The 24,443-nt window shown below is 39.4% G+C and overlaps 1 protein-coding gene across 4 annotated transcripts in view; it reads right to left on the reverse strand.

Moving 5' to 3' along the window:
- Positions 1-23,990, reverse strand: part of DRAM1 (DNA damage regulated autophagy modulator 1) — a 28,220-nt gene extending 4,230 nt beyond the window's left edge. The window contains exons 1-6 of one of the 4 annotated variants that reach the window (XR_003376462.2): positions 22,744-23,990; positions 14,690-14,757; positions 7,220-7,362; positions 3,545-3,722; positions 2,116-2,174; positions 791-907 (exon numbers count right to left, since the gene is read on the reverse strand). Coding sequence is in view for 1 of the 4 variants with exons in the window: in XM_026726184.2 (XP_026581969.1) it covers positions 2,116-2,174; positions 3,545-3,722; positions 7,220-7,362; positions 14,690-14,757; positions 22,744-22,997 (702 nt within the window). In the remaining 3 variants the exon portion in view is untranslated. Of the gene's footprint in view, positions 1-790; positions 908-2,100; positions 2,175-3,544; positions 3,723-7,219; positions 7,363-14,689; positions 14,758-22,743 lie in introns of all 4 variants that reach the window. The other 3 variants (XR_003376469.2, XR_003376464.2, XM_026726184.2) reach the window with 3 other exon arrangements.
- Between the last annotated feature and the right edge of the window lie 453 nt (positions 23,991-24,443).

Raw genomic sequence — 24,443 nt, forward strand, 5'->3', positions numbered from 1 at the left:
CAGAAAGAGAAATATCTGCCTCTACCAAGGATCAAACTCGCAGCCTCCTGATTGTGAGGCAAGAGCTCCACCTGTAGGCCACCACACCACTCTTCACACACACACACACACACTGCCCTAATATGAGAAAATAATGTACTTGTCCTGTATTCTGACACTTATTCATATACATGACAGCATGCATTTCATTCTGAGCTATCATTTCATTCACTTATTACATAAATTTATTATTATTATTTTATTTTTATGCCTTTAAGGCGTTTACTGACTCGTGGATATTGCCTGGACAAGTCCCTGCTGTTTTCTTGTTGGCAAGATTTAGAAAGTTTGCCACTGCCTGCTTCCCAGGGCTGAGAGAAAGCGACTGGCCCAGGGTCACCAAGTTGGCTTTGTGCCTAAAGTGAGATTAGAACTCACAGTCTCCCACTCCCTGGCCTGATGCCTTTAACCACTGCACCAAACTGGCCCTATAAATTTATAAGTTTACACTGACTCTGGGCAACTAAAAGATAAATTGGACAACTACAATTACTATTAAAAACAAATTAAAAGAACATTAATACTAACAATACTACTATTAGTTGCTGAGATATTATACAACTGTAGAACAATATTTCACCTTTCACCAATCTAAGGGAAAATTCTAGGAAGAATAATCTCAAATCATCTGCCAGACCAGATTATATTATTTTAAGGATGCATGTGCATCTATATCTTCAGAGCAAAAAGGCAATAATTCTTTTAAAAAGAGAGAGATAATTTCTATCAATATAGGTTGCATGAGGCATACCTGGTCAGAGTTCAGATTTGCAAGTAGTTCGGGCAAAGTGTCCTTTTGTTCTGAATATTAGACTGACAACCTTCCATTCCTGGCCTTTGGGTGAGAGGCAAATAGCCATGGATTATTCTGAAAGGAGAATTTACACAAACCTCAATTCTCCAAGTGCAAGTCTTTACACAGGAGACATTTGTTTTGTTTGAACTTTTACAAAAAAAATTAATTTCACAGTTCTCAAATCTATATGTGAACCAGAATGCACTTGCATACTAAAAACTGTACTTTTCAGAATTTAACAATGTAGGTCTTGGTTTTGTTAAAAAAAGTACAATATTTAAAATGTGTTTATCAAAGAAAAATGTGTACAAAAAAGGACAATGCCTCATCTATATCTTAATATAGATGAAATATCTAGATTTTTATATGATTTTTCTAAAAAGCAAATTGGAAGATGAGAATGAAGCACAACAAATTTTCAGCCAAGCAAAGAACCTGAACAAGAGTTAAGATTCAATAGTTTTATTCATCTACAAATGTATTTGTAATTTACGCATTTATTGAAGTTAAGCATAAATGATGATTCCTGGTTTTAATACCGCTACTGATTTCTTATTTTCCATAATATTTCTAAAGGAGGCTTTGCTTCCTAAAATGATTTAAGTGTTCCAAACTTCTCTGTTATCTTTTAGTCTCTATAGCTACAACTCTTAATTTCATCACCATTTTTTCATAAAAAAAACCCCATGAGATAGGAGTAATTTATTAGCAAATCTAAGACTCTGACCAAATATATCTCAGGTAACCTATATTTACAGAAAGTTAAACACCACTGAGTTAAGAATCAAAAAGCACTGTTTAAAAGCCTACATGTATCGATCTAGGCCAGTGGCACACATACCCAAAATGCAAGGCGTGCTCTTGTGCATGTGCCCCCGCCCCGCACATACCCACACCCCCTGTGCATGCATGTGCCCCTGCACATGCGCCCCATTGCCTGCACGTGCGACCCTATACATGTGCGACCTGAAGGCCAGTTGGCTGCCAGGAGGAGTGTGCACATGCATGGTAGAGCTGAGCTGGGACGACAGTGCGTGTGCCCACAGAGAGGACTCTGCGTGCCACCTGTGGCAAGTGTGCCATAGATTCGCCACAACTAATCTAGGCAAACCTTAAAATTTAAAACATATGTCACAACCTATTATATAGTATTAGCAACATGCAAAAAAAGCAGCTCTGGTTATCTGTTTCCTTAAGTATTTTAGTAAAAAAAAAAACAACCTAATACATAAAGTTAAACTGGGGTAGAAATATTAATTTTTTACCTAGTATATGATTACCTTTTCACCTGGAATCCAATCTATTTTTGTAATGGATATTAATGAAGCACATGCAATCACTGAGAAAAAGGAGTTAAGAGGAAACAATTGATTTTAAAAAAACATATAAAATTACATTCCTTTTACCAATATACAACACATAACGTATGAAATAATGAAAGGAAATATCATTAATCAAACGGAAATAAAAATAGTCATAATGGCATGTGTACATGAAGGCAGAACTGATGTCTGTTAATAGTAGAATTATAAACTTACGATTTGTGGCAGTATACAATAACCATTGTTCATGGGCATGTTAGCAAGCCCACTCAATATAAAGACACCATGAATGTAAACTTTCCTTAGATTCTGAAATCTCTTGGATTCCTAATTTCAGTATCGAGAATGGGTATTTAAATTTTTAAAGATAATGATAAAATTCACTTTTATCCTTTATCCTGGTTTTGCAGAAGACCCAAGCCAATGCAAAGCTCAGGCTCCAACCTCATGGCAACCTTGTGCTATTCCCCAGCAAGCAGTACTTCTTTCTATAGAAGGCTCTGTTCTAGTTTATGGAGCCTTCTGAAAAAAAAAAAGAAAAAGAAAGAAAAGGCAGGACCCTACAACCTCATGATAAGTGCTACTTGCTAGGAGAATAGCACAAGGGCTGGCAAGCCTCGGCAAGAAATCTAAGTTGAGCCTCGCATTGCATTGCCCTGACCAGGAGACATCTCTGCAAAAATTGAGAAGTTAAGTTTGGTACTGCTGGGCCCTGGAACTGGGCGAGGAACAGGTCCATTGGGCAGGTGGATGGGAATTAGGCCTTGGCTTACAAGCTGTAAATCTCCTATGTGTGACAGCTTTAAGCTCCCTTGCCTGACTGAATGGCCGGCTTGGGAGCAGGCTGAGGCCTGGGGAACTCCCAGGGACAGGTAGCAGAGCACTGGGTGCCTCTGGGGTGGGAGAGGCCTTGGAGGGCCAGGCAGGCAGGGCTGGGCCAGCACTAGGCCTTTAAGGGTCTCCCCCATCCCAGAGGCATCCAGTGCTGCACTTAATCACTCATATGTTTGTTTAACAATTGCACTGGTGATGTACAAGACATTAGGTAAAATGGTTCATTTAATACCATTGGAACATGAGGCCATAATGGGGAGGGGCTCCATGACAGTCATATCTCAAGGACTGTCTGCATATCTTGAAAATGGTTTCAACATGTACCTGGAACATGCTATACCTCTGGGTACCTTATGTCTAATGCGTCTCTCCCAGTGTCTGATTGTTTTATAAACATAGCTTATATCTCAGTTTCGCATGTTATGAGCTGTATAATTTTGTCCCTTTCAGAGAAATACTGTAAAACTGAATACAGAAATAGTAAGCTGACTTAAAAATGTGGTGCTTGTATTGTTAAGAACTTTGACATATTAATATCCTGTAAAAAGGATACTGGGAATGACAGCTACCCAAGTCATTACGGAGAGGAATAATCTTGTGTGACATACACACGGAGTGCTCCATTGTGGACGTGATTTGTAAGAGATAACTGTCTGAAGAAAAATGTAGACCGCACCAGAGACAAAAGCCAAAAGAGCTCCCCCATCATGGACAGCAGGAACTGCTAACTCCTGAAGAGAGAATTGAAAAGCATTGCATATTATTAGAATTGCAATCAATGTGCAGAAAAGACTATAATCAGGGAGCAAATAAGTATAGTCAGAATAGTATTAGAAAGGCCTTTTGGTTATTATAAGCAACCTAATAGTACAATAGTCCTCAAATCATGAAAACAATTACAACCAAAATTTCTGTAAGCTGTTGTGGTGGTAAATTGAGCTGAACTCTATTCTGTAGTAATTTTTATAGAGGTGATTAAGTAAATCATGCAGTGGTTCAGTGAATACCGAGGTCATTAGGCAAATCCAGATTTTCCAATGGGCATTTTACGTTGGTAATCAGCAAAAAAGGTCACAAATCACAATTAGTGCCTACAGGACACTGCTATCAGCTATAAATACGATCCAGTTGTCAAGCATTCCAATTGCAAACATGTGATTGTGAGGCCGGAGTGACAGTTGTAAATGCAAATACAGATCATAAGCCATGGTAGTTACAATCAGTTTGCAAGTTATGGCTGTTGCCGAGCCTTATGATCAAAATTCAGGTCCTTGGCAACCTGCTTGCATTTACAAGTGCATGGTGAGCTTCAACTTCCCCCTATCTCTCCCACATCTCTGCCCTTTTGGCTGCTCTGCCTTCTGTCTCCCCGCCATCTCTTGCTAACCTGCTGTACCTTCCTCCTCCTGCTGTGAGGCATGCCAGGCCAAGGCAGCTGCTGGCTCTTCAGAGCCATTGTGGAGGCCTCATGAAAGCCACCTGCTGCCTTGGCCAGCCACTCCTCAGCAGCAGTGGACAATAATTGTTCTGCTTATTACTCTCTGGATGGGTATAAAGCAGACAGAGCAACTCCACAAAATCTTTTTTATTGGTTCATTAGGCATCCTTAACTTACCATTATGACAAGGTTCTTCTTAATGTCCAATCCTTTGCATATCTGCATTATGGTGTAGAAAAATGAACTCTCATCCCAATGATGATTGAAGCAGCTGCATGGTAATAGATTCAGGCAAGAGTGAGGGAGCTTCCCCCGACCCAACAAGGGTCAATTTAGTAACCAATCAGGATTACAGATGTGATCACAAGACATGGGCTACATTTCCCAGGATACCTTAACTACATTTACTATAATGAAGATATGCAAAGGATTGGACATTAAGAAGAACCTTGTCATAACTGTGAGTTGATAAGGATGTCTGATGAACCAATAAGAAGACTTTGTATGGATGCTTTGTGGAGTTGCTCTGTCTGCTTTATACCCATCCAGAGAGTAATAAGCAGAACAATAATGTTGGTCAGCTGGGGACGGTAGGAGAAGGCAGTGGTGACAGACTGTAGGACAGCCGAAAGGGCAGAAATGGGTAGAGATATTTTATTTGGAAATTTACTTTATTTGAAAATTTATACTGCTGCCTATTCGCACATGAGACTCAAGGCGGCTTACAAGGGAAAAAAATACACACACACAATATAAAAACAGTAAAACTAATAAAAGAGAGAATAATACATTAATAAAATAACATAATAAAATAATCTCCCACCCTGGCAACAACATATCCCACCAGCCATTTAATGCACTCCATCCCGCTCTGCATTCTCTAGACCTGCTGGCAAAACCAGGTGTTCAGTTAGAGTGGGGGCCATTCTAATCTCTGGGGAGATGATGTTCCAGAGAGAGGAAGCCACCAAAGAGAAGGCCCTTCTTCTGGGTCCCATCAGGTGTTAAGTACCTGTATGGTAATTTGTGAAGAGGATAGATTTTTTTAAATAAATACCACTGACTTGATTTACTAGGAAGTAGCTGGGGAAATTGGAGGACACAGAGAGAAAGATCTTATTCAGTTTATATGTTAACTGTAAATACAACATTGGCTATTGTTTTATGCACAGATGTTTCCTTTAATCTTGATTTTATTTATTGAAAGCTCATTTTTGTTTATGTCATATTTTGTGAATGATTTCATAACATAGTTCAGTTTGCGGTTGAAGACAGTTCAACACGAACTTCAGGTTTATAACAATATCATTTCCATCCTACTTAAATGTCAACTCAACCCAAGCATAACTTGCCTTCTTCATGACCCATATTAAATGGGCCCCGTGAGACTAATAAATAACGTATCTGTACTCTTGAAATGAGTAAGACAGAATTTACAATTATATCACTTCATGGATGTAGTTTTATTATTGCTCTCTCAAATTTTCTGCAAATGCTGATATTATGTAATCTTTCCAGTTGTATACTTCCCCTTGCTTAGTCTTAAATCTGTTTCAGAAAGTCCCTCATCTATTTCAAGCAGATTTGGAGAATTAGCAAAGCAATTCTTGGAAACTACCATTTCATGTCAAGAACAAAAGATTTATCAGTAACATGCATATCTGGAGTTTTGTTTTACATACTATGCACATCTACTGTAGTTTAAATTATTTAGGAAAGGCATTGTCCCAAAGGTCTTTTTCAAGAGGCAACTGGACTTTCTGTTTTTTCTTGGAAGACATTGTGCTTTCTCATCCAAGAAGCTCCTTCAGCTTTTCCTGAAGAAGCTTCTTGAATGAGAAGCGAAACATCTTCAAAGTAAAACCAGAAAGTCCAGTTGCCTCTTTAAAAAGCACTTTGGGGACAACCATGACCTGGATGATTGAGAATCTTCATAGACATTGAGGAAAGGCATTATTATGCCATTAAGCTAAGAGCAAATGAAAAGAAGGATCTTGTATCTTGATATCTCACCAATGTTGTCTTTGTTTGGAGGGCATGTTTAGAGGGAAGTCTCTGCTGAACATGTACTCATTACCTCTAGTGAACTGAGCATCTGATTGCAATCAGTTCTAGACTACAGGACAGCCTCAAGTTACCACCTAGGTCACCACATTGCAGGAACTACTAGTATATTGTATTTGTACTGATTCTTCTGATAGAAATTTGTAAACTGATGCTTTCTCTGGAAAAGGAAATAACCACAAGTAATCCTCGTGTTACAACCACAATTGAGCCCCAAATTTCTGTTGCTAAGTGAGACAGTTGTTAAATGAAGTTTGCCCCATTTTATGACCTTTATTGCCACAGTTATTAAGTGAATCACTGCAGTTGTTAAATTAATACCAGAATTATTAAGTGAATCTGGCTTCTCCATTAATTTTGCTTGTCGGAAGATCACAAATGATCCCAGAACACAGAAGCCATAATAAATATGAACCAATTGCCAAGCATCCAAATTTTGATCGCATAACCATGGGGATGTTGCAAAGGTTGTAAGTGTGAATAATGGTTGTAAGTCACTTTTTTCATGGATGTAACTTTGAATGGTCACTAAATGAACTGTTGTAAATTGATAACTACTTGTATATTGCTCTAATTCTTTCTTGATATGTACTAAGTTATTTTAAAAGGTTGGTCACATGAATGCATTTAATGTTCCTATAATATTCTTAATCATTTGTAAGCCATTGAAGAAGAAATGGGATATAAGTTTAATAAATAAAATATAAATGTATCTTTCTTACTTACCTGAAAACTTGCAACAATGCCCAATCCAATAGAACCCAGAATTCCAACGTACAATGTCAATAAGTTGAAACAAGGGGAAACAAAATGAGTCACTTCATTTTGTTTCTTTACAATTAAATATTTTATGTACATTGTAAGTGCACCTGAAAAAAATAAATGAGAAAAATGTACACAAATTGTCTTAAAGACCAATAATGCAATACAAAAGTAAGTTTGGTCCTGACAACACAGAGAATAATTTTACTTACATAATAAATATACGACTGTGTTTCCCTGAAAATAAGACCCAACTGGAAAATAAGCCCTAGCACGGTTTTATAGGATGCTCCTAATATAAGCCCTACCCCCCAAAATAAGTCCCAGTTAAGATTGTCAGCCAGACGAATGCATTCAGTACCATATTTCCTCAGAAAATAAGCCAGAACGTGTCTTTTAGAGCAAAAATTAATATAAGACATGGTCTTATTTGGGGGGAAATATGGTATACAGAGTTCTTAAACTGTAACTGTCACGACATTGTACTTCACCCCCAAAATTATTTTCCAATAACCAGTCCCTTCTAAACTGATCAAGAAATAAAATTTGGATCAGGGCTCTGCGTTCCCAAGAATTTGTTTGTGCTACATTCTCAGGATCACTAGAAATAATTCCTTTCCAGACAATGAAAGGACTTGAGATTGCCTAAAATGCTTCAGACAGCTATTCCTCCAAGTTAGTGATCTCTGTTGGGTTTAGAGCTCTGGGAGATAAGAAAATAATCAACGTGCTCAAGCCATGTTTGGCATCCTTGAAAAGACACTAAGACCTCCTTTTTTGCTTTTTTTTTTGTAAATTTTATTTGAGTTTTCACAAAAAGAAAAAAAATACAAATAAAACATCTTTTTTGAAAGTAGCCTAATCCCAGGTTACATTTCTTCGTACAGACACAAATTCAAGTTCATGCTGATTTTTATATTCTATTCCATATCTTATTACTATTTTACATTTTTTGCATAGCTTCTCCCCTCTTTTAATTTTCTCAATTTTATTTTAATTATCTCATCTCAATTCAAATCATTATATTTGTATTTTTTGTCTGTCCTGTTTCAATTATCTATTATCTTTTCTCATTAAACAAAATTTCTCCTGTAGTTACTGATTGGAGTATGACGCCTTTATATCTTTTAAATTTATCCATTTAACTCTTATTTAGGCTTCAATATATACCCTAAGGTTATAACATTCAATATAATACATAACTTCCATTCGGATTCTGCTTGGTACATTCTTAAAATATACACTATATTCTTAAAAAAAGAAAAAAAATATAAATGTATGTAATTAAAACAACACATTCCATTCCATTCCAATTCAATTCTATCATTAATATTAATATTCATTAAAGACTTAACTTCTTTAACATTACTTTTCAATTAAATATACTTCTCTGGAAACAATTATAAGCTTTCCATAATTAATTCCCCCCCCTCTTCACTTATATTTTATAAAACATTAACTAATTAAAATGTTCCCGTCCCTTCCTAATTCAATTTTCTCATTTATTTTATTTCATATATTTTATTAACAAACATTTCATTAGATTACAGTAACTATTTTATCCCTCATTTTAATCATACATTGTTTCCAATTTTCTAAAATTATTTCTATTACTAATATAACAATACAATTCTTATATACCTTTACAGAATCCCTTTTTCAGTTAAATTTTCACCCATTATCTCTAAATAGGCCCTGTTTCTCTATATCTTGTTTCTGTCCTTCGTAACTTCTTTTCCTTTCCTTCTTCCCTCTCTTCTTCTCTCTCCCCTTTTTACCCCCTTGTCTCTCTACCTCTATTTTTCTCTTCTGTAGCTTTCCAGTATTATACTTATTTTTTGAATTATTTTTCTTTTCTTTGGTTGTTTTTTTTAAATCTTAAATTCTCCATTCTCTTTCCCCCTTCCTTTTTCTTCCCCACATAAAGTTACTTGTTCATTAAAGATGGCTTCTTCTTTGTCCCAGTCTTCTTGTTTTGCAGACGTTTCTTGTTGTTTCTCATAGTTCCAAATCTCCATTTCTAAGAATTGAAAAACGAAGCCAAAAGAACCCTTCCCTTCTTGTGCATCTTCTTTGTACTTTTTAAGTTCCATTTTCAATTCATCCAGAAGTGGTGCCATTGTATAAATTTTTAAACAACCACCCGATTAATTTTAGTCATTCAAATGTAATAACCAAGAATCCAAAGATCACCAAATAATCCAAATACACGCAAGCTGTTTCTTTTTGCTCTTTTTTTTCACTTTCTCTTCTTGGGGTTACTGTTTATTTACAAAGTTTCAGTTAAAATGTATCTTTTAGAAGTCTTGTTGAAGTTTTACTGTAGATTCTTTTTAATTCCAGGCAGTCTCCTCCCTCTTCCAGATCCTGCCCTTTTTCTTTTTCTCTCCCTTCCTGCTTATGAAAAAAAAAATAGTGTCCAGAAATCTTTATTATCCCTTTGGCATTTTATTTTATTTTCAGCTTAATTGCCTATTGATGTCAAAGCGGATTTTTCCGATTTCTTGTTTAAGTCTCTTAGTTGTCAGTATAGGGAAGGAGAGAGAAGGGGGAAAAAAGCCAAACCTTTCCCTTTTCACTTTCCTTCGCTGCTTCCGACTCTTCTTTGGGAGTGATGTTATTTTTTTGTAAGTTTAAATTCCAGGGTACCTTAGTTGTTGCTTTTACAATTTAACCGGTCAGCCAAAACTTTCACTTCTCATCTTCCTCCTGCACATTCTTTTCCGGTCGAGTTCTTTGAGGTGGCCATTTCTGACCACCGCTGCAACCACCTTCGGGAAAGGGAGTTATGGCCAGCTGAGGAGGAGAGATGCGGCTCTCCTCAACCCTGCTGGCGGTCTCCCCCCTCTTCACCACCTCTATGGGGTGGCTTAGCCCCGAAACCAGCTGGCTTGGGGTGCTCCAGCAGCGAGCCCAGGCCAAAACTGTGCACAATCGCGGATTTCTGTCTGTCGCCAAAGAGACTTAAAACCGGAAGCCCTTTTTTTTGCTTTTGTTCAGTTATTAGGGATCTTTGGATCAACATGGCATTGAATCTCCTTCAATCCTTTGTAAAAGAAGTTTTAACTAAAAGTTTAAGGTTTTGGTTTTTTTTAACAAATGGAGAAATAAGCAGTAAAGAATGATTAAAACTTTTGATTTAGAAAATTACAAACAAAGGTTGGGACAAATTTGAAATAAGATTTTGAAATTAATTAGAACTAATTCTACCAGTGGGAAAATGCTTTTAATTTAAAAAAATAAAATAAAAACTGGATACTAGGGGGAACTAGAGATTTATAATTAAAGGAGAACACTTAAATTTGACTTACAGAATAAAGCAAAATATTTCAATATTGAACATACTGAAGGATCCTGACATCAGACTGAAATAACTGAGCTACATGGCTTTGTTTATAGGTAAGAGACAGAATATTTGAAGAAGAGATTGGTTGTATTTTAAGAAAAAGTGATCCGTTTAAAATTTTACTTGTACTTAAGGTAAAGGGAGAAGTCACTTTTTATATATTTATTTTCTTTTTCTTTACTATATAATTTTTTATTTCTTTTCTAATTCCATTTCTATTGTTTTTCTTTCTTTTTTCCCATTTCTTTTTAGTTTGTACAGGTAGTCCTTGACTTACAATAGTTCATTTAGTGATGTTCAAAGTTACAACAGCACTGAAAAAGTGATTTATGACCATTTTTCACACTTATGACCATTGCAGCATCCCTATGGTCATGTGATTTACATTTGGATGCTTGACAGCTGGTTCATATTTATGACTGTTGCAGTGTCTCAAGGTCACCTGATCTGTCATGCTCCTGTTGGAGACTGACTCCAAGGGAGAGGATGAACAGCTGACAGGGAGTGGAAGTGTGGCTCCAGAGGTTGTGGAGGAGGCTGGGGAAGGGCAGAGGATGGCTGGGCAGTCAGAGGAAGACCCAGGCCCATCCCCTCTCCATCCTAGGGCACGCAGGGAGCAAAGGATAAGGGAGAGACATGAATGGTGTGGTCTACGGGGGAGGAAAGCGCCTTGATTCTCTTCATGGGCTGCAGCTGTGAGAACTGGTTAAAAGGATGGACATGTATATGGGCCAGTGCTGGAAACAAAGTGTGGAAATATCTCTCGTCTGTCGTTCTGAGTTTGGCTTCCTTCCCAGTGTGTGTTCCGATATCTGTGGACGTCTTCAAGCCCTTATCTTGCCTGGTTTCCTTAATTGCTTCAGTGTGCTTTGTGTTATTTTTATTCTTTATAATTTATAGGCATTTTTAGTTTAAATGGCATTTCCTCCTTTTCTTAACAGCTTGTGGGGGAGTTTTTTGTCTCGTCAAAGATATTTGGAGCATTAAAGCAAAGGGAAGGAATAAAAGGGGCTTTACCTGTTTTTGTGACTATGTTTATTTTGTATCCCACCCTGGGTCATCACATGATCCTCTTTTGCAACCTTCTTTTCATGACTCACAAAGGAAGGCAAAAATACGTGTCACTCTCTGCCAGAGAGAAGTTCCTCTAAGGATGGGCTCCAGCATGAGTCCAAAAGCTTGGAAGACGAAACTTCTGGTCCTGGTGACCAACCCATATTGGATCCTGAATACTCATAACTGCCTGAATAACTTCAGCCCCCCACAAAAAGCTTGCAATGTTCCAACTTGGTGGGAAATATCAAATGAAGCACCATAAGCTCTACCCTGGGATGTGTGTTACTCAATAGTTTTATCAGTGACTTGGATGAGGGAGTTGAGGAGATACTTATAAAGTTTGCAAATTACACAAAGCTGGGTGAAGTAGGGAAAGGACTTTAAATGTTTTACAAGGCTTCAGCAGTGAGCTAAAATGAATAGGACAGAAGTTAACTATGAAAAATATAAAGTTATGCATTTCAATAGAAAAAAATTAAAGGCACAAATATCAGATTGGGGAGACTAAACTTGGTGGTATGTATATGAAAAGGACCTGAGTGTTCTTATGAATTTCAAATTAGCAACTTAATGTAGCTGCTAAAAACAAGTGGGCTGCACTAACAGAAGTATAGAGCCCACATCACAATATGTAATTGGTTTTGTCTATTCTGTTCTGGGCAGATTTTGAAATACTGTGCTTAGTTTTGATCACAATAGTTCAGAAACAGCAGTGACAAACTGGAACAACTTCAGAAGACAATATCAAGAGGGTGAAGGGTCTAGAAACTACGTCCTATAAGAAATAATGGGTATGTTTATCATACAGAACAGAAAACTGAAAGGAAATATGATAGCAGTCTCCAGGTCTATAAACAGTTGTCAAATACAAAAGAGAACAGATTAATTCTCCACTGCCCCAGAACACAGAACCAGAACCAATGGTTAAAACTACAAAGTATGATCAGGCTAGATATCAGAAAGAACTTCTGATGGACAAGTGACCACCTTGTGGAGTCTACAAATATGTTGATTTTTCCTTTGCTGAAAGTCTCCAATCAGACGCTGGATGTTTGTCTACTGAAGATGATTTATGGAATCTTGCACTGGCAGAGGGTTGGTCTGAACAATCTCTAACATCCCTTCCAATGATGAAATTCTAAAAAACTACTGCAGAACTTTTACTCAGTTAATAAAAGCAGTAGATAACAAGAAACAGTAACATAGTAATCATACCACTATGACAGAAACCTCCCTCACTATCAGATAATCAGCAGAGCTGAGGCTAGAAAATGACTGCAGATCTCTTGCGAAATAGCTTACCACAACAGATTAGATTTCTACTACTACAGATTAGATTGCTCCAATTCAACCTTTTAGTAGCAAGTTAAAACTGAGCTTTTCCACTTTAATTTACCTAATTCAGACAGACAGTTCAGTACTGTGGAATTGTTTATCTGCTCCCATTTTAAAATATTTCATTTTGTGATGACTGTTTTGTTAATTTTGATTTATTGAATGTTTTTCTCTGTAAACCAATAAGAGCCACATGATGGTAAAAAACAAAATAATGATTTAAAAACAAATATCGTCTAGTTTCAGAGAGCAAAATATGGATCAAGGAGAAGAGGTAGCAGAGAGACAGATTGAATACACAAAAGAAAATATACTGCAGTAGAAAAAGCAGTCCCTAAGTATCCTCTTATGAAACACTCAGGCCTTTAAAATAAGAACAGACTTAGAACATAATCCACAAGCAAATGGGTTAAAATAACAAAGGAAGATGATACAAAACTGTGGCAATATCCTGACTTGGTGTCATTTATTTAGAACCAATCATATGCATTTCTAAGATATGACACATAGGAAGTATTAAAATAGTTTATCTGTATGCAAATATTACTCAAACACAAATAAGACATAGTTATAACATAGCCTGCCTTCTTCTTGTATTCAATCTAGAATATTTCAGGGTGCATCTATGAAATTCAATAGCCTATCTTCAATAGTGGAAAACCCAATGAAGACTGTTTCTCTGTACACATCATCATAAATGTAAATAGTATTTTATCGAACAACAAACGTCATTAGTAAAAGTGACTCTAAGTAGAGAATATAGCCCCTGCTATAGATCAAGCAACATAATTCAACATGTCACAAGAACAGGCAGGACCAACATGAGCTCTTTGCTTGAGCTGATGTTAGACCATGTCCTTACTCCTATGAATATTACAATTAAAATTATACTCATTATAAATTATTTGATAATTATATTTGCACAATGCCCATGTTTTCAAAGCTGCAGTCATATTCAATTAATCACACACACCTTAAAAGACAAAATGCTACTTTAAAAACATTTATGAAATTGTTTAATAATGAATAATTCTAGATATACATTATAGGGCAGACTAAATTATTCCATTTTGTATATTTAGACAAGGATACCTGTGATTAATCAAATTGATAGTCAAGATATACAGCCATGATTCACAATCAAGATTTATTAGATGATTTTAAAGTATAGGTAGTCCTCAACTTACAACCATAGCTGAGCCCCAAATTTATGTTGCTAAGTGAGAAATTGTAACAAATTGAGTTTTGCCCCATTTTATGAATTTTCGTACCATGTTTGTTAAGTGAATCACTGCATTCTTAAATTAGTACACAGTTGTTAAGTGAATCTGGTTTCCCCATTGACTTTGCTTGTCAAAATGTGGCAAAAGGGGATCATAAGACCTTGGAACACTGCAACTGTCATAAATGTGAATCAGTTGTCAAGTATCTGAATGTAAATCACATGACCATGGGGATGCTGCAACGGTCATAAGTGTGAAAAATGGTCATGTCACATTTTTCAGTGCCGTTGTAAATTTGAATGATCACTAAGTGAACTGTTGTTAACTTAAGGACTACCAGATGAATATACTGTATGACATTTGTGAAGTATTATGTATAAATGAATTAAGTTAATCCATCTGGAGACAGAATTGTTAGAAATATTTAATCATTACAACTCTTAAGTTAACAAATAGGTATAAATAGCTACATACCTAAGAATGCAGAAACATTAATCATAAATCCAAATATACCACTTTCTGGAGGTTTTGCTCCTGTATCACTAACACAAAAGATAAAAATGACAACAGTTAATATACAAATTATACATTTAGAGTAATATATTTTTCAAATCAAAATTGACTCCTGGAAACTACACACTCCTGTATACATCTAATTAAATTGATAATGATATAACTCAGAGAAAGGCATAATTTCTATGATTATTTGTGAGAAATGTCCCCCAAAAGCTTAATAACTTAGGCACTTGTAATTCATAAAAATTCTGATTCATCATCTGACATACAGACCTAAGGTTGCAATTTGATTCTATGCCTATGTACTTGGATGGATATTTAATTTTATCAATTGATCTAACTTCCTAGAAAGGGTGTTCTGGTACACACCTAGGCATGGCTTATTTTTCATTTGAAGTGCTGAAGTACATCCTGAAATATGGATGAGAATATTGAAATGAGTGGATTAGCAATATTTTACTTTTATTTTATTTATTTATTTCATTCATGAATTCATTCATTCATTCATTCATTGAATTTCTATAGCCATTCCACTTAATCAAGTGACTCTGGGAAGCAATATACTGTTGGGCACAGCTAATGATCCAAGAGATGGCTAAATCTATGATTTGACAGCTTTAGTGGCTTTAATTCCATCTTCTACATTTCTGAGCTAACAACTGGGGATACCAAAATTAGCATGCCAAATAGCCACTTAGCACTTGGTTTACAGTTCCCGCTCTATGTACCATGTTTCCCTGAAAATAAGACGTGGTCTAATATTAATTTTTACCACAAAAGACACATTAGGGCTTATTTTTCAGTTAGGTCTTATTTTCAGGGAAAATAGGGTATGACACTACATATTCAGTCCTAAGTACATGAAGCAAATCCCAGGAAATATGTTCATTTGTTTTTTCATTTCTATATGATTTCCATAACCTTTAATTCCATTTGTTAGAAAGTATACTTACCATGAATATATATCTAATGTTAAAAATTTAAATTATACCTATTTTTTTTAAAAAATACCAACAGATATCTTCATCCTGTGTTATTTTACAAATCTAATAATATACATGCCAATACTTCAGTCATTCTTTCCATCCCCCCCCCCGCAAAACAAGGCATAGCTAATTCATTTAATGTGGACTATTCTGTGATTGCTCTGAAGTAAAATACACCCAATTTTCCTGTCACGTGTAGTTTATCTCAAACAGAAATATAGAAAATTGGCCTCTGCCAATCGTCAGCTGAATACCTTCAATATTTATGGCAATGAAATATTAATTTTGTTAGTGTAACTTTCAAAAATACTCATAATTTGTTAATTAATTCACTGTTTAGAAATAAGTTTGAGAACCAAAGCTGCAAGTGAAACACTCAAGAAATTTGAAGTGCTTTTGCAACTAAAGACTGATACTTCCTAAATACTAAATACTGTGATCACTTCAAAACCTTTAAGAGCTCTATGTAAGATGAGAATGGAATCTGCTGCACCTCTGATCAAAGTACAATTGGAACTTTTTCTGAAACACTTAATGTAACAAGTGCATTGCAAATAATTAAAATTGTTCAATGTCATTCATTTGTATTAGATTCATTTGTATCGGATTTAGAAGAAACATTATTAAATGTTAAATATTATTAAGTACATGTTATTAACTTCAGCACTGACTGTTAAAAATGCAAACCAGTCATGAAGGAAAAAATATCCTTTTATTCTGCATTTTACCTATATAACTAAAGCAACATGTCACTGGTCCCAATCTGGCACACGCAGAATCTGTTTTTACTGCAGAGTTGATGAGATGTGATTTTAAGATGAAGGACATTGACACGGGTCTTTGTCAGATCAATTTCTATGAATGTGACTACTAAGGGTTGACATCAGCCATTCAAAAAAGACAACAAGCCAAAAGTGCAGCAAAAAGTCAGAACACCTTTACATTAGCAATCAACACCCAGAATAACATTAGAACAACAATCAAGAAGCAAATAACACCTCAATAAAAGGACTACCAAGCAAGTTAACAGTAAACAGCTCAACCAAAGTGTCTATGAAGACTCTCAGACATCCAGGTCATAGTTGTCCCAGAGGTGCTTTTTCAAAAGGCAACTGGACTTTGTTTTTCCTTGAAGATGTTTCACTTCTCATCCAAGAAACTTCTGAACTGAAAAAGCTTCTTGGATGAGAAGCGAAACATCTTCAAGGAAAAACAAAGTCCAGTTGCCTTTTGAAAAAGCACCTCTGGGACAGCTCAACCAAAGAATTACCAAGACCGTTCCACCAATACTGAAAGGGCAAACCACTACTAGAATATAAAATTAGAGCAAATGCCATTTCCTACTAGCACCGATAATATTACCTAGTTTGGGTTAATGAAAACCAAGCTCAAAGAGCACCAACTACCCCTCATCTCAATCCAGAACTATAAATATTCTCATGTATTGGAAAAATAGTTCTTAATCACTTTGGACCAAGACTTCCAAAAATTTCAAAATATTACAGATAACGCAAATTCTTAGAAAATGGAATTTGCTGCAACTATCTGCAGAAATAAAGGGTTTGTGTTTTGTTTTTTCTTTAAACTTATTACTGTCAGAATAGAAGCAACTAATGACCACTAAAAGCATTTGCAAATACTTTTTTCTTCTGCTAGAAGTCTGCATTTTGATAGGTTTAAATTCCTTAGCAAAAACAGACTTTGCATAAGACAAAACACTCCACCCACCATAGATGCTCCTTAATGTCTTTAGTTGGGAAAAACCCAGGGTTGTTTTTACATTGTAAACAGCCATTGTCACTATGATGAACAGAGGGAAAGAACAAGACTTGAGTATCTACTAGATGGCAGCAAAGAGCTGGTTTTTCTGCATTGTTTTACCATCATGTAGTGGGGTTTCAGATAGCAGTCCGGTCCAGATGTACCTGAATAAAGGCAAATACAGGTATTCCAGGATAATGTTGCAGGATCCAATCTGACTGGGCCACTGGGACCCGCTGCCCATCGCCACAGAACTTCTCAATCTCCCAGATGTGTGTGCTGTTGACAGATAAGGGGCCCCACTTCTCAGGCTTCAATCAGGAATGCCGATTTACCACCATCTTACCAGGTACTTAAGAGCCGAGGGCCGAGCAGCACAAGGAAACAACAATCAATGGCTTAATACCCCATCAATAAGGCAACTAAACAACTAAGAGCCACTGGCACTATGGTATATACATACAACCCATAGAACAGCGGTTGCTGTGGACCACAGAAGAAAAGGCCCCCAAAAGCAATTAATCTGGGCCATGCACGTCTTGAAGTCCCCCCAGGGACACCTTTCCTTGCCTGTCTTCAGGTGAGGCTGGAAGAGCCCCCCCTCCCAGCTTTTCCTCAGCTGCAGATTTGAGCCTCTCAATCCTCCACCCGGGATCTGAAAGGAGCTCCCACTTTCTCCCGCTCCCCTGCCCAATTAATCAATAAGGGCAGCTGTCCTTCTGCAGGCAGATGCCTGATGAGAAGCCCCTGGAGTGGCAGCCAAGGGGCGCTGCCCCCCAAGAAGAGCATTCTGCCTCTGCTTCTCCCAGCGGCAGTTGCCCCGAGGCCCCTCAGCTCAGACACACACACACAAACACCACCCGCTCTTCTGTCTCTTTGGAAGGTGCCAGGTGGGGGGTGGCTTCCAGCCCAGAATGTTTTATTTTGTTATCATTAAGCATTTATATTTTTGTTATAATTAAATGTGTGTGTGTGTGTATGTGCGTGTATACGTATGTGTATGTGTATACGTATGTGTGTGTATGTATGTATGTATGTATGTATGTTCCTTATATATGTACGTATGTACATACGGTATTCAGCTTTGTTCGGGTATTTTCCCACATCATTACAGTTGTGCTTTTAAAGTTGTAGCGACATTTCGGCAGAATCTCATCTGCCATCATCAGGCTTCCGTATTATGTTCGTCTGTGAGTCAGGCTTTCACAGCTGTTTCTGTTTTAAATTTGGTGCTAGCCTACTGCTGTGCCAGAATGGTTTTTTCTTCATCCTGATTGGTTGGGAGTCTTGGACTATGTTTATTGGTCTTGGAGTTTGCTGTGTTCTGCTTGATTGGTGTTTCTAATATCTTCTGTCTGTTTTGTAGCATTTTTTTGTCTTGATTGGCTGGCAACGTTGTTGTTTCCTGTATTGGAGGCTTTTAGTGTGGCTTGGCTCTGAGTAAACGGACAGTTATCATTTATTAGGAAGCTAGGTTTCATCTGGGTGCCTGGTTGGGGTGTGTTTGAGCTGGAGGTATGGAGGGGTCTGTTTGTGCCCAGGTGTTTGGCTGGCTTGTGGAGATTTTTTTTTGTTTGAGAGTGCAGGCTTCCAGATAATTGACAATCTGGTGGAGTCATCTCTTCTATTCATGCTTTCAGGTCTCTTTTCAATCTCTATGGCTTCTCTGATAATCCTGGAACTGGGGTTTTCTATAGTGGCTAGGGTTTTGGTGCCACTGAAGTCGACGCTATGACCTGTGGCTTTCATGTGTTGGACTAGTAAGAAAGTGTGTTCCAGCTTTTTTACTGCATTTTTGTGTTCATCCAGGTGGGTACTTATTCTTCTATTGGTCTCTCCGATGTATGTGGCAGGGCATGATGTGCAGGGGACTTCATATATGCCTTGGTTTTCCAGGTCAATTTTATCTTTGGGGTTTCTAAGGATGGCTGCTATTTTGCTGTCTGTTTTGAAGGCAGTCTTGATGTGATGCCTGTGTAGTATTTTACTGATTTTGTCTGTAGTCCCTCTTATGTAGGGCAGGACAGCTATTCCATAGGTCTGTTCATCTTCTGGGTCTCCATTATATCTCAGTGTATTTTTGTGGATCAAGCTGGTGATTTTGCTTTTGTGGAAGCCGTTGGCTGTCAGTACTTTAGTCAGGGTGCATAGTTCAGTCTTTATGTGTGTCTTGTCTACCAGGCGTTTGGTTCTGGCAATTAATGTTTTGGCCACGGAGTTTATCTGTGCTGGGAGGTGGTGGGATTGGGCCTTGAGGTAGCGGTTGGTGTGTGTTTTCTTCTGGTATATGGTGTGTCCTAGTGTGCTATCTTTTTTGTAGATTAGTACATCTAGGAATGGTAGTTTGTTTGTTTCCGTTTCCATGGTGAACTTGATTTTGGGGTGTGTGCTGTTTAGGTGTGTTAGGAAATGGTTTAGGTTTTCTTTTCCATGGGGCCAAATCACAAATGTCATTGATGTATCTTAACCATAGTTTGGGTTTGTGGGTGGCATTAGCTAGGGCTCTGGATTCAAATTCTTCCATGAACAGGTTTGCAACAACGGGTGACAGTGGTGATCCCATATTGATCTCCTTCAATTTGCTTGTACCTTTGTCCTTTGTATATGAAATATGTATTGGTTAAGCAGTGTTCTGCTAGTCCCATGAGGTGTTTAGCTGGTTGGTATTTATTTTTGATGATTTCAAGAGTTTCTTTTATCGGGACTTGAGTGAATAGTGAAATTTAAAACTGAAACGGCTGTGAAAGTCTGACTCACAGACAAACACAATATAGAAACCTGATGATGGAAGATGAGATTCTGCTGGAACATTGCTATAACTTTAAAAGCACAACTATAATCACGTGAGAAAATACCCGAACAAAGCTGAATATACTCTCTCTCTCTCTCTCTCTGTGTGTGTGTGTGTATATATACATATAAATTTATAATTAAAATTATATTAAATATATTAGCTTTTAAAAAAATTGTATTAGTGGTCCTCAGGATTTAAAAGTATGAGTTTGGTGGTCCCTGAGATCCCACAAAGCAGAGGTGATATTCAGCCAGTTTGCACCAGTTCTGGTGACCCAGTAGCAAGAATTTGGCATGGGTCGCGGAATTGGTAGAGACTTCTGGCTGCCCCCCCCCCCAAATCAGTTCCCTGGTCACTGGTCCTCAGTTGCCCCACCCACCCGATGCTCACTCGCTTGTGCAGCTTTCCGCCTGCCACCCACCCTGCCCAGTCACTCCTCCCTTCCTATGTGGCACGCTGGGCCCTCATGGCTTGACTAACCTGACTTCCCCATGTGGTGCCTGCACCCCAACTGAGCAGCCCTGATCTGCCTGCTCTGCTCACAGGTAAGCCTGCATCATGCTAGGTCCTTGCCCAACCCCCGGGGCCTTTCCGGGCTTCCCCCACCCCCACCGCCTGGGACTTTCCAGGCAGGAGGAGACCAAGGTGGGGCGTCTTTTTCAGGCCAGTCCAGAGGGCGGGGGGAGGCAGCGGCAGCCAGAACATGGCTATGGGAAGCAGCCCCAGGAGTTCCTGACCTCCCTTTCGGGGCACCCCTGCCACTGCCTCCGCCACCCCCTCAGCTCCAGCCCCAGCGCAGCAGAGAATGGAAACGGAAAGGCTTTCCACTCGCTTTCTCCCTGCGTTTCAGGGCGCCCCTGCCCACCACCACTGCCGTCCATGTGCTTCGAAAGGGAGAGTGGATGGATGTTCCAGGGCTGCTGCTTTCTTCATTGTGCCTCTCTGGAGTTTGCCCAATAAGTTCTTCCCAGAAAAGGTGTGTGTGTGTGTGTGTGTGAGTCAAGGAAGGACAGGAAGGGAGGAAGGGCAAGAAGGAAAGAGCAAGAAAGAAAAGAGGAAGAGAGAGGAAGAGAGAAAGAAAGAGGAAGGGGGAGAAAGAAAGAGAAAGAAAGAAGAGGGTGAGAGACAAAACTCAGTGCTATTATTTTTAATTGTTCCATTATTTATCTTATATTTTACACTGTCCCTACACCTAGAGTAATTTTACTGCCTTTCTTTTGCCCAGGTATTTTTCAGGGTTTACAAGTCAACAGTCCAGAGCATAAATACGGGTGCACTTAACAGAGTTGAAAGGGACTATGGAGGTCTTCTAGTCCAACCCCCTGCTCAGACAGGAAAACTGAGGGTGCCAAAATCTGAATGGGAAAGGTCCTGGGAAAGGTGTCAGAATAACAGAATAACACTTAGAAGGGACCTTGGGGGAAACTCTATACCATTTCAGAAAAATGGCTGTCCAGTCTTTTGTTAAACACTTCCAGTGTTGGAGCACCCAGAACATCTGGTGGCAAGCAATTCCGCTGGTTAATTGTTCCCACTGTCAGGAAGTTTCTCCTTACTTTTAGGTTGCTTCTCTCTCTGTTCAGTTTCCATCTTGCTTTGGAAAATACATCCCCCCTCCCCTTTCTAGCAACTCCTAAAATCCTGTTGCCTATCACCCTTTTGGGCAAAGCATGTGAGCCATTTCCTCCTTTCAGTGGTCCATGAAAGTACATCTATAGTACATAGATAATAAAGCCAACAAAAGGTGAACAACATTTTTACAGAACTATAGATATGTTGAGGCTGGGTGTGATAAGGATTGTCTGGGAAGGGAGGGGCCAGGCTAGGCACCCCTTGACGTGAGTGACATAGAGTTGGCCATACCCACCCAGTCACATGACCATCAAGCCATGCCGTCATGACTATCCCAGTCACATGACCATCAAGCCACGCCCAGCCATGACCACCCATCACATGGCCACCAAGCCACGCCCAGTCATATGACCATCCCAGTCACATGCCCACCAAGCCATGCCCACCCAGTCATGTGACCCTAAGCCATGCCCACAGAACCAGTAGTAAAAAAATTTGAATCCCACCACTGCCACAAAGCCTCCCCAGAACCTTTTTTAGCTCACATTACAGAATCCGCAGAATGAATCAACCCGACTGTCCTTAAAATGAAATGCAGAAAAGATCAGATCCAGATGTTCATGTTGTAGAGAGTTAGAGAACATCATGGAGACGCCTGGGAAGCCTTCCGCCTGGCCAGGACAGGTGACCCACCACACTTCTGCCCCATTTGGGGCAACAGTCAAGATACTAAGTGCTCTCGACTGAGAGTAGGGAAAACGTTTACTCCCCTAATTTAATTTTGATGGATTTAAACCATCGACCGCAAGTTCAGTCTTTCAGCCCTATGTTGCCCCATCTACCAAGGTCTTTCCTCAGAGGCCAAGAGGGAGCGCTGTTCTCCTTCTTCTACCACTCACCTGATATAGGGGAAAAGCGGCTCCACATGGCCGCTAAGCACGGCGATCGCGTAGGAGAGGATGAAGGCGGCCGACGACCAGGAGACCAGGAACGTGGGGATGAAGGCCGCGCCTTGCGCGAAGCAGGACATCCTGCTACACCAGCGGCCACTCTGGGGGATTAACGGCTGCCCTTCCCCGCCACCAGGCCCGACGGCGGAGAGGCCGCACCAGCTCATAGGGGTTGCTAAGATCCTCCAAGCGGCTGAAGTCATAAAGGCGGCTGAAGTCACAAAACTTTTTACTCGAGAGCGGGGGAGGAGGAGGAAGGGGGGGGCAGGACGAAGCCGTCCCCAGGCGTCCCTTCCAGAAGAGGAACTGCTCACTTGGTGGGCGGGGGAGGAAAAGCTTCCTCCCAGAGGGAGGCCGAACCCTGCGGAGCTCCCGCTTTCTCCCCTGCGCACGTGCCTCCGGGCCCAGCACCCACCAAGCCGCCCCCGCCCAGACGCGCGCTTTTCTCTTCCCGTTCAAGAGCCGCCCCCGCCCTGTCCTGTCCTGTCCTGTCCTTCTGCTCCGACCTTCCCCGCCGCCACACTCAGCTAGAATCGGAATCAGAGTTGGAAGGGACCTTGGAGGTCTTCTAGTCCAACCCCCCTGCTCGAGCGGGAGATCCTAAACCCGTCGCGAGGAAGACGGGCTTTCCCGCTTCTTCATCAGCGGCGGTTTTCCTCCGAGAAAATTAAGCTGCCTTTTTTGTTTTCCCCCGTGGTATAAAGCTGTCAGGGGCACGGCGACTTGATCTGTCAGCAAAGCACACCCACATCTCCTCGGGGCAGCCTCAAAGCGGAACTCGGAGGAGCCGTCGACGCCTCCCAACCAGCTCAGCAAAACGATCCCCCACCTCCACCCTTAGCTGACTTGGTTCTGGGACATTGTGCAATGTTGCGAAGTAAACCGCGGCTTCTTCCCCTCGGCCGGCGCTCCGGCCAAGAAACGGACTGCTTTTTTGCTTTCGTTTCCTTGTCTAAACACCCGCACGCCACGACGCCTCCTCCTCCTCCTCCTCCTTTTTCATCCGCTGTGGCTGATTTCTGCGGAAAGAGAATTCCCAACGAGCTCGTAAGCCGCTCCGGGACTACTGTGATGCTGCTGGCTGAGAAAATTTGACCGGCCTTTTACTCAACTGGATAAACTGAGCCCTGTATTCTATCATCAGTGGAAGTGGTTGAGACACTGAATCACAAACAATGAATCGGGGTTAATACCAAGTGTAACCAACCTGTGGTTCAAATGCAACTGGTGGGTCTTCAGGAACTTGGTTAAATTTGTTGTTGGGATACAGCCAATTTGCCTAAGGAGTAACTTTCTCTGGAGCAGTGCTTCTTAAAAGTGCTATCCTAGGACCCCGGGGTGGATTTCCTCCAAGACTTAGAGATCTGAAAAAAAATCAAAATTATTTGCCCTTTCATGTTGAAAAGTAATACAGTATTAAAATCCCATCAAGTTGTCGTGAGAAGCAACAGTGAATGCACTAATTTTAGTATGGTAAATATAAATATTACCCACACAAACAGTCCTCCATAATTTTGAAAAGTGTATTGAAAAAAAGTTTAAGAAATATTGATCTGATTATGATTATGGGATAACTGAACCTACTACTACAGTATAACATGTGTTAAACTTCAATTCTCAGAAGTTCCAGTCTGCATGGACAATAGTGA

Source organism: Pseudonaja textilis, chromosome 5 (assembly GCF_049901715.1).
Source record: "Pseudonaja textilis isolate UNSWEBS1 chromosome 5, rPseTex1.2, whole genome shotgun sequence".
Classification (NCBI taxonomy): domain Eukaryota; kingdom Metazoa; phylum Chordata; class Lepidosauria; order Squamata; family Elapidae; genus Pseudonaja; species Pseudonaja textilis.